The 15,397-nt window shown below is 30.8% G+C and overlaps 1 protein-coding gene across 5 annotated transcripts in view; it reads left to right on the top strand.

Moving 5' to 3' along the window:
• Positions 1–15,397, top strand: part of LOC129941738 (transcription factor AP-2-epsilon) — a 147,605-nt gene that overhangs the window by 106,295 nt on the left and 25,913 nt on the right. For 3 of the 5 annotated variants that reach the window (XM_056050444.1, XM_056050442.1, XM_056050443.1), the window contains exon 2: positions 14,888–15,118. In XM_056050444.1, the coding sequence (XP_055906419.1) occupies positions 14,888–15,118 (231 nt within the window). Of the gene's footprint in view, positions 1–14,273; positions 14,745–14,887; positions 15,119–15,397 lie in introns of those variants that run through there. The other 2 variants (XM_056050445.1, XM_056050447.1) reach the window with 2 other exon arrangements.

The following is a 15,397-nucleotide window of genomic DNA, read 5'->3' on the forward strand; positions in this document are numbered from 1 at the left end:
AAAATCAGAACTTGTGCCAATTTGGAATTAAGTCCCAGTTTATAATATTAATTTTAATTGGTTGTTATTATTATTTAGGGTCATCTTATTTGTTTGAAAGTCCTTTCTGCATATTTTGGTCCAATTTTCTGTAAACCACGAATTTTGATGGTTCTTGAGATATAGCCAACGAAAAAAGGGTCCCAAATGGTACAAACGTATGTATACATGAACACATACAGACATCTCTTTAAAAACGTTGTATTTAGGTTTTAGAAACCTAGAAACTAATTAACAGCAATAAGTAATCTGTTGGAGGTAGTTTTTAACTTTTAAATATCATTGGACAGTAAATAAAACTAATTTGCTTTTCGAAACATGACATGGGTGATGTTGTTTTCATGTTGGTGTCATTATTTGTGATTTTTTGTCATGTTTCAGTTGATTGAGATCGTTACAGAACAATTTTGGAACATTATTCCTACGGTCAATTACATGTATTCAAAACAGCTTTCGAAAAACTTGACTTAGAAAATGAAAAGTCGTCTGTATTATCATTTGGTTGGTCTATTCAGGAACAACATGTGTGTTGGAAAATGACTACCACATTTTTGTTGTGACACCTTTTGACAGCTATCAGTTTGAATGTCATCATACAAAAATCAAATTTGTTCATTTTGATTGTCATTTATCAAAAACCATCTGACGCATTTCCAAATGTTTTCCTCAAAATTATTTAACGAATTCGATACACAAAATTCTATAAACTAAATTTTTAAAAATTGTTTTTAGACTCGAAGATCTACAGTTTTTATCTAATTGAAGGTTTTTTTCAATTAAAAACCTAACAAAATGTAAACATATTGAAAGAAACAGTTTAAATTTGAATATATTCCTTATTCGAAGTTCTTTAAATGTTATGCAGTTTATTACTTTAAGACGCATCCTGTCCTCTTTTTTTATTTTGTTACGTAACTTTTCATATATATATTAACGTACTTAAAGATGAACTCAAGCTACACAAATAAGCTAAGACCTGTTCAAAATACAAAATAAACATTTATTCTAATTGTATCTTAATTAACATGAGTAGTTATGTATACCCTGATTGATAATTCAATAACTAACCTATGTAAATAATTATATTTCACTCTTAACCAGCCTTATCTTAATCTATATAACTGTCAAAAGCATTTAAGATACACAATTCCAGCATGAATGTCATAGACGACTTTGATAGATTGTTTCGATCTAACGTAAATATTTTACAGATATTATACCTATCAATCTCCTTTCTCTTGAAAACAAGTTTTCTAACTATCATTATAATAATATTCATCTGCATATTATGTCAATATTTTAATCAATATTCCGATATAATATATAAAATAATAATTACACACTACAGCCGTTGACCTTTTTTCGTCTAACTGACCGACTTGTTCTAAAGTTTTTTTTTTATTAATTACTTTTACAAATAAATTAATTAGAAAAAAAAAAACAAATATTATTAACCTCATTTTTGCTTAGTGGTTTTATTTTTGTTTTGATTAACTATACACCTGATGAACTTCTAAATAACAGACTAAATAATAAAAAACAGGTAGTAAAATGCATATCTTGACCGATCTAGGTACTATGACTATGATCTTGACTGAGATCACTTTTATGGTAGACGTACCTACTTTTATATTCATTCATAATAAATGCATTTACTCACCTGCTGATGCAGATCAACACCCCCTATACGGGTGCCCCACGCTGTCTAACTATCTTATAGATACAACTTGTATATAAGATTCATGAGATATTTTATAACTTTCATAGGTACATTACATCCTCATTGTACCACCATACATTTTATTATGCATCACTAGCAAAGCAATAAAATCGTTAACAGTAGTTCGCTACAAATCATCTAAGGTGCTAAGGATGCCAGAGACAACATGTTAATATTAAAGATATTCTCATAGTATTAAATTGAAGGAGAAGATGATAGAATGCGGTTTTTGTGTATAAATTAATAATATCCCATCCATCTATCTATCTATCTACTAAAATGTATCTAACATTGCTATTGAATGAGATGAATACAAGGTATACGGGACAAATATCCACTCGCGCAGACTCAGTTAAGTCGGACAATTACCAAAGCCACCAACGGAGCTAAACAACTTCTAACTCTCCTACTGGTGGTGCTCCTGCTTCTGCTGATGTTGCTTTGGTTGGTGGCAGTGGATGTCGCCAATTGCTACAGTTGTTGCTGCCTCCAAGTGCTGCCTTAATACTGTTGAACATGGTTGCCGCATTTGGAAAAAAAAACGAAAAGTTGCACGAACAAATTATGTTGGAACTGTGAAATAATGTGATGAGTTTTCAGAATCTTAACTCACTAAAATTAGTATTCGTCAATTACCAAATTCTAAGATACTTTGTTTCAAAGCATCAAGCATCAAAGCATTAAGTTAAGTTTCAGTGCGATTGAAATCAAAGTAATTTCGATAAAGCAAAGACGATATTCAGCAGGTTATCAAATTTGAAAGGTGCAGGAATAAAAGAAGGCTGCTATTAATGATCCAGAGATTCAATGCTTTGCATTAGTGACCCCAAAGAAAAAACTTTTTAGGTGTTCAATCAGAAGACCTGAGTCAACAAATGTAATCACATTTTCTAGCTCGGTCCCTACCCAGATGTCTCCAGTTTCGCACTTCAATTTGGGTGAGGTCACTTTACACTTCTGCACGCCACGTGGTCCGCGGTCTTCCTCTACTGCGCTGTCTTGTGGGTGTGGATTCGAAGAGTTTCCGTCTTCTTTCCATCTTCTCCTCCACGCACTTTCTATGCATATGGTTCCGTAGATCACACGAAGAACTTTTCTTCTGAAACGACCCAAGGTGGTTTCATCCGCTTTTGTCATAGTCCATGCTTCTGCACCGTATAGCAGGACGGGGATGATAAGGGTCTTATATAGCGATGCTTTGGTCTTTCGAAAGAGAGGACTTTTGTTTTCTTAGTCCGAAGAAACAGCGGTTAGCAAGAGTTATTATTCATTTGATCTCAGCTGGTGTTGTTTTCTGCGTTTAAAGCCAAGCCTAGGTACTTAAAAGTTACGTCTGCCGATGGTGACATTTTTTTTTTTGAGGACAGCATGTACTTTGTTTTGCCCTCATTAACCGTTAAACCCATTTTTGCCGCCTCTGTCTCAATACTCACAAAAAAACCCATCGACAAAAATCTGAGTTCTTTGAAAACCTTTTTTGACATCGAAAGGTTCTGTTAAGTTGTTTACAACCTTTATGTAGTAGCGTCAATTCCCCGTGGTAATCCTACACAAACGGACGAGTTTGGCAGGGATGCTAAAACTACACATGGCTCTATACAGCTCGTCCCTGTAGATGCTGTCATATGCGGCCTTGAAATCGATAAAAAGATGGTTAGTGTCGATTTGGTGCTCTTGAGTTTTTTCCAGGATCTGCCGTAATGTGAAAATTTGATCAGCTGTGGACTTTCCTGGTCTAAAACCACACTGATAAGGGCCTATCAGGTTGTTGACGATGGGCTTTAGACGTTCACATATTATGGCAGAGAAAATTTTATAGGCGATGTTAAGTAAACTGCTTCCTTTATAGTTGGTGCAGTTTAGAGGGTCTCCTTTTTTCAGGATCGGGCAAACAATACTGAGGTTCCATTCATCGGGCATGTTTTCTTCCGACCATATCTTACAGATAAGTTGGTGCATGCTTCTAACCAACTTATCTCCAGCTGCTTTAAAGAGCTCGGCATTCAAGCCATCTGCTCCAGCGGCTTTATTAGACTTCAACTTAGATATGGCAATCTTTACTTCGTCTAAGTCGGGAGGACGGGATTGTTGGCTTTCGTCGTCTATATCGCATGGGTCATCCTGCCTGACAGTGGGGTTCAGTTCTTCGTCGCCGTTATACAGTCTGCAGAAGTGGTCCTTCCATATCCTCAGCGTTGTCTGCGGTTCCACTATGATGTTTCCACTTTCGTCTTTGCAGCCTTCGGTTCTAGGTTTATGTACCTGTGAATTTCGTTTCAGCTGTTCATAAAACTTTCGAACTATATTCCTGCTTTTAAACCTCTCAACAAGAGTTATTAGTTCGGGAGATACTTTGGGTTAACCATCTGCATCTTTCTGTGTTATTATTTGCATAAAAAAATTGATTTAAAGTCGATATCTCTACTGGTTCTTGAGATGTGGACAGCAAAAAAAGCTTCCCGAACGTAAAAACGACACTTACGCACAGACTTCTCTCTAAAAATCTTTTATTTAGACTCTAAGGGCCTTGCAACTTAGAGTAATGTCAAAAAAGTTAAAAATTTGTATGTGCATTTTAAGAACCTAATCAGTGAAGATTTCGTTGGGTTCTTGTTTTAACTTAACTTTAAAAGCCTGGGTTTCCATCAATACTACCGGCTAAAGCAACAATAATCCATTTTAGAAGATGTTTTATGCTAAATTAAAAGTGCTTGAGTTTTTTTCAATGTGTGGCAAACTCTTCACTACTTTTCCAGTTTATTTTGAAATTTTAAATGCGTTCTGAATAGTACATCGTTTTAGTTTTAGGAATGGTGTAGTTTTTACTTGTCAAATCTCGAGAGATAACAGCTTCCACAGTAACAGCTATCGTGACATTGGGCTATGCAAAATGAAACTTCTTATTTGAAACCTCTTTACAAGCACTGAGCAATGATCATAGACAAAATATATTGAAATACGAAATCCGAGGAACACTTGATGTAACATTTTTTTTATAATTTTTTCACATTTATTAAAATCTAAAACGTTTCACTAAATTAGATTCATTTAAATTCAAACACTAAATGAAAACAGAACTGGCCCAAGGATAGAATTCTGTGGAACTCCAATTTTAATTCTCTTATTCAATTTCCTTTACCGAGAATTTGAAGAAGTCTCAATTCTACCAAAGTGGTAATCACATTTTCTTTTATGTAGTGTAACACTACGAGTTGCCCTTGCTTCGTTTTGTTGCTACCATTTCTTGTATCTTGGCGTGCGTCGAAAACTGCTGAAGCTAAAGTTGATGCTATGGAGGAATACTCTTTTGTTGAATCCACCACCGAACACCACCGACCGTCATTCATCGTGTATATCTTTTAGCTTCAGAGCTAGAGCGTGTTCACATAAAAGATACAAGTTGTTTTTGGTTGTATCTGTGTTATTTTGTGTGTGTATATACATATACACTATGGAGTATCTATGTGAAACACACAAAATTTCTTTAACTGAGATGGTAAGGTATAAACTATTTTGTTTGGGATCTTATATCTTATTTTTTTCTTGTTCATTTGTAATTTGAATGAATTTTTGACGGTGTAAGATGGCAACCGTTTATATTTGATGGTTAGTTATCGCGCGACTACCGAAGCAGTCTCATTGACAGTTTTTTTGTATTATATTTCGGCCTTTTTTCAAAAGATTCAATTATTATTATTATTGAACAACGAAAAACGGTTACCGGGCATTTCGAATTAAATGCCAACGGCAAAATTTAAAATTTAAATAAACTCATGTTTGTTTAGTTTCGGACGTGGTGTTTGACTTGACGGACCTGCATAACTATCTCAAAAATCTTATAGGTACCTGCATACCTATCTAAGCTTCAAAATAATGCAAAGTGTGGTGCGTGTGGTGATCTAATTAATATTGATAACACCTCAAGTCTTAATTTTATCTTCTATAATATGTGATGGTGATAAATTAAATACTCAAATCTTCGGGCATTTATTTCGCGCTGTCATAATAATCAAATGCAATATTAATGCATATAATCGTAGTATCTATATGTTTGATTAATTTCCATAAATTAAACGCTTCGATGGTGTATATTATTTATTATAATTGCCAACGGTGGAAATGTGTTTGAATTAAAATTTGAACGTCTTGTTTGTAGCGCACTCACAATCAAAACTTATCTTACCGTCGCTTCGCGTAGCTCGAGTCGCCTTGCCGTTCGTAGTTGGTCCGTCCGTCATCCGTCCTCCGTCGGTTGGTCGAATTGTCATCATTATTAAATTCATCAGAAGTTATACTATTGTGCTTCACTCGTGGTCCATCGTCATCATCGTCGTTACGATAATTAGAGTGGTTTGTGCGATCGCCTTAAGCTTCTTTTTTGTTGATTTAAATTTTTAATTGACTTTTAACTCATAATAATACTGATGTTAATTTTATCTAAATAGTCAACTTTATAAAATTGAAATTCTCAATGATTGAATTATTAAACTCATTTCATACAGTAAGCTTGAAAATTATTTTTGTACAAGGTATTCTAATATCTGCAAAGTGTAGATGTCAAATCAACTATTCCAAATCAGAATATGTCAAAATCTTTCTTGCTTCTGTCGAACTAAAGATAAACGTTGCTTTTTTTACGATGGCAAGTTATGAAGTATGACAGATTTAGTGAAATGACATTTGCAAAGGTCCAAGGAACAAATGTCAAATTTCAACTCTCAAAATATAGACTTCAGTATTTAGACAAAAATAATTGTCAAGTTTTAAATAAGTTGATAGTGTTTCTACTCTTCTTTAACAACGCTCATGTTTCTTTATCTTTAATTGGGCTTATAAAAGTAAAAGGCCAAAACTGAAAGCTATTGTCAGCTAAAAATCAGAAACTCTTGTATAAACGTAGTTTTGTTGAACACAACAACAAGAACCTTTTTTTAGGGGCTCAAATTAATTTACTAAGCAACGTAGAAAGAATAAGTTTCAGTTAGTTTAGTTTTATTTTAGAAAGGCTCCTTTCTGTTCATCATTGTTTTGCTCTGAAGTTCATTTTTGACGGACGCTAAAACTTAGTGGTAAAATAAGAACACTTTCAGTTAAACTCCTGAAATTAGTTTCATGTCAAACTGAATTTGCCATTATTGAAATACTTTTTAAAAACTTCTTTTTTTGAAAACTAATGTTTAACAACTGTTTATTTGACAATTTGTTCCCTTTCTATTTAAACCACGTTTTCAAAAAATCAAAAATTTTCTTTTGAATTTACACAAAACCAATCAGTTTTTAGGAGTTATTGCAACTTTAAGACTCGTCTAATTTTAGTTATAAATAAAACAAATAAAAGACTTGTCCAATAATAGGTTTCATTTTGAGTAGCCCGCTATTTGGACAGCTGTTACTTTTGAAGCTGTCATCTTTTGGCATGTGATCTGTAAAAACTACGCCATTACTAAAAATTGAACAATACACGCTTCAGTGACCCACAGAAATCATTAAAATTCTCTACAAAAATAGTTAACATTTTAAAGTAAGAATTTTGAAAGATTGCTGTTTGCAGTTTTTCTTTCTTTTCTATTCAAAGGGTTATTCAAAGGCTCCAAAATCGATTTTAAAAGATACAGCAATTCCAGTTTTTTAATCAAAGTTTTCTGAACTTGTAATTTTTTTTTCTATCCTAAGCTTTATGCTAATGCTCCAAAAGCAATTCAAAGTCTTAAAGAATTAATTCTAGACCGTAGCCGATATCATTTTTCATTGTTAATATCACTTTCATATTTATGAAATGGATATCAATTGATTTATCTTAAACATTTAAATGGGATTGAAACCCTTCATTGGAAAACATCATATTAAGTGAAAACATCTGTTGATTGAAGACATTAAACCCTTTGATTTTGAAGGTACGAAGTTCACATAGAAAAAATCAATTCCGAAGCGACAAATACAAAAAATTAATTAATTTACAAAATGTAAATATTTGTAAACGCTGGATATGGAAAATACATTTACGATATGCATTTCAATCATCTCCAATACAAAATCTAGATTTCCAATTAATTACAATTAATTTACAATTCAAACTAATCTCATTTTTCCTTAAGTTTTAAACGGTTTTTAGAGCTCTATTTTATTTACATTAAATCAACATTAAGGCTATTCATTATGTAAATATTTATTTTTATTTGACATTAAATGAGTTACATTTATTGTAATTTAATCACACTTTAAATTTTGATAAACTCGTTGATATCTTTATTATTGTTTATACCTTTTTAAATTGGGTGATACATTTTTTATCTATAACAAGTAGCCAAATTTTAATAAAGTCCCAAACACTGTTAAAAATCATGTATAACTTAACATAAGAATTCGATTAAATTTGAATTTGAAAAAAAAAACTATTTTAATGAATGCTATGATAATTATAATTCCTAATTGGTATTAATATTTAACATAATTTGAATTCAAGTAAAAAAAACTTGAATTCTTATTTTTTATCTACCGAATTAGTTATTTATTAGTTATTCCGATTTGTGTCATTAAATATTTTTAGATCCTAATGTGATTATTATGTGGTATTCATTTTTGTAAAGGTTTTATGGTTTTTTAAAACTTAGAATTTAACTGAAGATTTGCGAGAGTCGAAATAGTTTTTCGGTTAGAAAAAGATTGTGTATAGGAGAATGGATGGTACTATTGTCGATAGTTCAGCCGAAGGATCTATAAAACCCGAAAGTTGGGGTTTTACCTTTAGACTCAAAACTTACAGCTAATATTGACTATTTCATTGTCATTTCAACTAATATCTAATATTAAAATAAAATATTATTATTATATGAAAAATGCAGACAAAGTAAATAGAAGAACTGATTTTAACAGTTTATTGATTCGGAGTTTTTAACTTTTGTCTAGGTAGGTTAAATACTTTTTGAAAGTACACTTAAACTTAAGTTTTCTGGTGGAAGAAATTTTCTATCGAGACAAATTTACTAAATTGCAACAAAAATTATTTTTTCTGTAGATCACTACATAATGTAAGGTTTATTGAATTTCTTTAAACAAAACAGCTCAAGATTTATAAATATTTTGTTTGTATAATTTTTAGAAACTTATCTCAAGAAAACTACATATTTCCTTAATACATGCATTCAAAAATGCATTTGCAGCTAATTTATAGCATTTCGAGCATTTTGATCGATAATTCGTAAAAAGTACATATTTCTCTCCTTCTGTATCTATTCCATTTGAATTATCAATTGAACTGGTATGTGTAAAGATAATGATACAGACAAAGACTATTTTCAATTTAAACGTTTACATTCCTCCAAAAAGTTTGGAGTCTGTTTATAACGATCTCTCCTTGGCATTAGCTTATCTTATAAATTTGTATAGCTCTGATACCAATATTTAACTCCTAGGTGATTTTAATTTACCACACATTGACTGGATTCCATCCGAAGATGAATCCTGCCTTGAAGCCTCTCCTTCTTCTTCGCAGTTGGAACTATCTCTTCTTGATAAAGTCCTTTTTACTGACTTACAGCAAACAAGCTGTATTAAAAACTCAAAAAATCGAATTCTCGATTTAGTCTTTTCTTCTGACGCTATTAGTGCTCTTGTTCTAGAATCAAGATCAGAAATTAATAATAATGACAAATATTACCCCCTTTTTTTGACTTAAGTAATCACCTTACTGAACACAGTAACTCCTTTCATTGCTTATATAATTTTGATTTTAGAAGAGATAATTTCCAGCTGTTGTTTGAAGATTTAACCACTTCTGGAATTGCTGATACATTAGCATTTTCTAACATTGAAGAAGCAGTTTCAACTTTTTATAAGAACCTTTATTATTGTTTTGAAAAAATGTGTTCTTAAAGAAATCAAGAAATACAAACTTTAGGCATCCTTGGTTGACGAAAGAATTGCGTTTACTGCGTAACGAAAGAAATAAGGCATAGAAAACGTATCTCAAAACTCTCTCTCCAATCAACTTCTCTTTTTATGTTGAACTCTTTAACCAATTTAAGTCTCTTTCTAATTTTGTATATGCTAGCTATGTTCCTGATATGGGCACCTCTTCGAAAGAGAATCGTAAAATATTTTTTAAAATTGTAAACTTAAAGAAAAAAATCAGATCAATCTTTCCAGTTAACTTCACTCACACGAACTTTTCATTAGGTAAAACTTTTGATATCTGTGTTTGATCTTTTATCCGCGTTGAATGATGACTGTTCAGCCGGTCCGGGGTGGAATTCCCCCCATAGTATTAAAAAAGCGTAGTAAGGATTTAGTTGAACCCCTCGCATTCTTAGTTTAAACTTTCTCTAAAAACAGGCAAATTTCCCAGTATATGGAAGAAGTAATTTCTTACACCAATTTTCAAGAAAGGTAACAAGTCGGTGATAAGCAACTACAGGCCCATTGCAAAGCTTTCTTGTGAAAGTGTAGCATTTTGTAGTAAGAATCTCATTTGCGAACAGCAACATGGTTTTGTGAAAAAAAGATCAACCGTTACAAATCTCCTAACTTTCTCAAACATTTGTTCAAACGCTTTAGAACAAGGTTATGAAGTTGCCTGTGTAAACACTGACTTTTCTAAAACTTTTGACCAACTAAGCCACGGAATTATTTTATTCTTGTATATTTCGAATTCATTTTCGTAGAGCATGATAAGTAGTTTATTGTTCAACATTTTTAATTTTTGAGTCAAAGCATACGCCTTTTACTCTTTGCTAGACTTTTTGATATTATGTTTTATTTGCACCCAAACTAACGCGAAGCAAAAATTATACAGAATTGAAAACGATGCCTAGAGTAATTTTTTAAAGAAGAACGTTGCTGTGTAATTACTCCTTAGCTAAAGAGTTTATTAGCTGCCTTATTTTAGTAATCCATGTTTTAGTGAGTGTTCGTAGACTTACTCGAAAAAAAAGCATATTTTCAATTTTTGTACATTTCTAAAAAATTTTGTCTCAACTTCGTTTAAACTGTTGTACGTCTACATTTCAGAATGAAACCTTAAAAGTTTTCTTGAAATATGTTTAAAAAAAAAGATAAGGATAAGAAAATTCAAATCTTACATCTCATTTTGGTTTTCAACACACCCACACTGATAATTTCCCATCCGATCTGTCGATATGTCTTGCTTAAAACTTGAGGGATAATTAATTAGAAGACAAAATCTTTCTTTATTCTACCAATATTTGAGTTGAAAATCATTTCTTATCATTTTCAGTTTCTTTTTGTTTTTATATGTTTTCGTGTTTTTCTCAAAAAGTTTTTTGTCAATTGATTTTTTTTTTCAAAAAATTACTAAAAAATTACCAGCAATATTTTGCATATGTTAAAATCGTTTAATTTCAAAATCTATTTTTGTTAATGAGAATTGTAGTCAAAAAAACAAATTTTTACCAATTTTAGTAGCATTTTTTGAGAGTTTTATATCTGATATAAAAAAAATAATGAAATCATTTTGAAGTCAATACTTTCATTTATTCACGAGATATCGTAAATCGAACTTCAATATTAAATAAGTTTTAGTAATGTTTTCTTATGTTCTTATTTTTTGTAAAAAAAAACTGTCAACTCGATTTTTCTCAAAATTTGACTCAATATTGAAAACAATAACTTTTATAAGATGAAATAAGTTTGGAGCCAAAATCGTTAGCTTTTGAAAAGATATTTGATTCCAAAATTTTACAAAGTTTTAGTAATATTTTCAGTATGTTTTTATTGTTTATAATAAATCTGTCAATTTGATCTTTTCTAACATTTTACCAGAAGTCAAAAACGTTGCATTAAATTATTTTGGAGATTAATTTTTCTGTTGACAGTTTTTGATTTATTAAAAAATCCGTTTAATAATTTTTTTTTCAAATCATATCACTTTGGTATCATGTCGGAGCGTTATTATTTGGTGAGATATTTTAGGTTAAGAGTCCTTTCTGCACCTTTCTGTGTTATTATCTGTAGTCGAAATCTCTATTTGTTCTTTAAGAAGCTTTAAGAAGGTACGAACGTACACAGACATCTCTATTAAAATCTGTTATTTTATTATATTTCAAAATTTTCAACTCAATTAGAGATTTGTTTTCCAATCTAACTGGACTTAGTTGATTAAATTGACGGAAATAGACACAAGCTGTAATATTTGTTTGTTATCTAACGAAAATTTATAGTGTCAAGAAAAATTTCGCTATCTGATATTTGCACAGAGTTAGACCATACTTTATGAACGAACTCCTTTCCTTCAGTTCTTAATTTGATTCAGCTTCAAATTATTCAAATTGGAAAACTTAATGCAAATTAAATATGAATTATTTCTCTTTAAATTGTCAATTAAATTAAGTTAAAAATAGTGCTGTTAAACAATTTTGTAATAAAAGATTCTGACAAATACTCAATTGTTTTAACTTTCAAATATAAAAGCTGAACTACTGGGGATCGTTTTAGCAACTTCAGTTTCGAATATACAATCCCGAAAACCACTGCTGATCCTATAATAAAGTATAATGAACTATACTTATTGCATTCAAGTTAAAAATTGTCAAAAAAAGCATTCGTTTTCTCATCATTCCTAACTTCGAAAACCTAATTTCTTGCTCTAGAAAATTTTAATAGCTCCTATCAATAATGAACACTCAATAATTTTTTCCCCTCTTTCAATCAATTTTCATTTTTGAAAAGTATAAGTATTAAGCATCCAAAAATACCTAAGATTTTAAAGACTTAAATACAATCAAATACAAAATCAGAATAATAGGGCCTAAGGACATTAGAACAGTAAAAATGATATAATCATCAGTTTAAATTAGGTTAATTTTCGAAATTTTTTTCCACCTATAATTTTTAAAGTTAAATTTCATAACTCCAATGCAAAACTTTAGCGTTACCACTTTTAAGAAAGAGTCAAAGTAAATTGCAACTTCAATTACAAAAAACGACATTACCCGTGTTATGTTGAAAAATCTATCAATAGTATATTAGGATTTTACACTAATAACAAAAACAATATTTATAGTATGAATACTAGCGATACAAGTTAGAGTAGAATCTTACTTGAGATGGGTTTTTAACATTTATACGAGTCTCGAATGGATCTTATGTGATTACGTTCTCAAATGTTGGTACCATTGATATTGCATTTGTATCTCGATGGCTGTGTTCGTTGAGTAGTTGTGCATTTGGAATCATGTGTTTTCTATTGGCAAAAAAAATCAATCTGTTACTGCTGATAATATTTACTTTTGTTAATGAAAATTGACTAACTGGGCTTATTTTTCAAGAGAAAACAACAGAAAAGATATTTAAGTTTTGCTATGTTTTCACCAAAGGTTTATCTCAGTTTAGATCAAATTAATCTTTTTGCTGTTTCTCCCGCACAAGAAGATTTAAAAATGATTGAGTTTGACAGCACTTTCTTAAATGCAATTGGTGTTTCGATGTTTCTTATTAAGTGCAGGTGATATAGTTTGATTCGTGTTAAACAATGGAAAACTGAATAGTTTGGCACCATATGCAATTATTTTAAATTTGATTAAAACAAAACTATATTTTTTGTAAACAAAGTTTCAAATGAACAGACCATGTTTTTCTTCCCAAATTTTGACTCGACTGCGATCCCGGACCGGAATCGAGGCGAATCAAGCTCATTTCAACTCGATTCAGGTATATAAAGAATTGAGGTGAGCTTCAACACAACATGTTGATGCTGCAGTCTATGAACGAACCCCCTCCTTGAAGCAATTGTTAAATGAGCTTTTTTTATAGAATATCAATTTCCAAATGTTTTCTTTTTGAAAATTGTCCATTTTATTAGTTTTAGTTATTTTTTTTTGCTTAGTTAATTTTAACTTTTGATTTTCAGAAAACTTTCTTCTATTTGTTGTTTTTTTATTATTATTCTGACAGATCTTCTTTCAGTTGTACCAATTTTTAAATACAAAAATCTGGCTACTCCGGATCGTTTTGTTGGCAATTTCTCACTGCACTATATAGGAGTACTAAAAAAAACGCACCTATTATTTTGTGTTATTTTGAAATATGAAAGCTGAAACACTTCTTAAAAAAATAAATTCAAAACATTTTGGTTAATATCTGTCTAAAAAAAAATAGGTTATGGAAATATATGTACGCCAAATTTATTCTATTGAAAAAAGGTTTTAACAAGAAACTATTGTTTGCATTAAACGATTAACTTTAAAACAGCTTAAGTTTATGATTAAACCACAAAGATGCTACTTTATTTTAAAACTATTCAAATTCTCTATTATAAGTTTTATTAATAGTTTGGGCACACCCCTTTTTTAGTGACAAAATATTATCTTCAAAAGATTTGAGAGCGAGTAGAAAACATATGTTTTGAATACTTAGGTTTTGTTTCTAACGATTTCTAAATTACTTACACCTATTTTCTAAATTTTCATAAACCTTTTGACTTTGACTATTTAAGATAAAATTAGTGATCCATTGTCGTTTGAAAAATATGACGAACGTTTTTTTTGTTTTGAGTTAATCGTCAAAATTTAAATATTACAAAAATTATAAATTAACCCTTAATCATTATGTTGGTGTTTTTTCTTCTTTACAACTAACTATAGGAATTTCCTGTGAAATTGACAAATAACGTAAAAAGCAAACAAATAAAACACGAAAAGAACCTGTGTCCTCTGACACTTGAATATAGAAAAATTAAATAAATTTACAATCTTAACATAAACCAAAAAAGAAAAAGAAAAAAACCGGAATATGGATCTAAATCTTCTGCCATAAATTTAATAGACCTCTATGTGTATTCTAATAAACCAAAATCAACATAATAAATAATTTATTCTCATGACAAATAAATTTTATAAAAATCAAAATAAGAAAAATTAACAAATAAAAAAAAAAAGAACACAGCAAATTCTAAAAAGGTCTTTTGTCATCTCATTATTATGAGATTATGACTTTAGCATATGTGGATATGCCAACAGTCATCGATGTTCAGGTAAAACACACATAAAAATGTACATAACCATGAAAAATAAATATTAATTTTTTAAAACAAAACTTGAATTAATTTGTTATGTAATTTCCAATTCTAATTATCATTATTAAATTGTTTTTTTTTTTTTTCTGTTTTTTTTTTAGGAACGCTTGACTAGTCATGGGAGTATAGGACTGTCAAGTGGCAGTCCGGCTTATACAACACACACTGGCGGGCATACGGGACGTGGCGGACCAACTGGTGCCCATGGAGGACACGGTGGATCGCATGGCTCTGCCGCATCAATGCATCATCAATCATTGCAATCGGACTTCCAACCACCGTATTTTCCGCCGCCGTTCCATCACGCAACACAGAGTCCGCCTCAGCAACAGGTAAGGATTTTTGATTTATTTTCTGTTTTAGAATGAAAAAGTTCACGCGCTTTGATGTCTTTTTTAGTTTGCAAAGTTGTATAGGGTGTTTTTTTCTAAACTAAATAGTACGGCCAATAAAATCAGAGACACATAAGATGCAAGGAAATTGCTTTGCTGGAATATGTTTCTGTTTATTTTTGTAAATCTCAAATATTTGTTTTTATGGTCTTCATGAAAATTAAACAACATAAAAAAAGAAACACCCTTTATGTTATAAAAGTCACATATTGTGGTAAA

This window comes from Eupeodes corollae, chromosome 1 (assembly GCF_945859685.1).
Source record: "Eupeodes corollae chromosome 1, idEupCoro1.1, whole genome shotgun sequence".
NCBI classification, from domain to species: domain Eukaryota; kingdom Metazoa; phylum Arthropoda; class Insecta; order Diptera; family Syrphidae; genus Eupeodes; species Eupeodes corollae.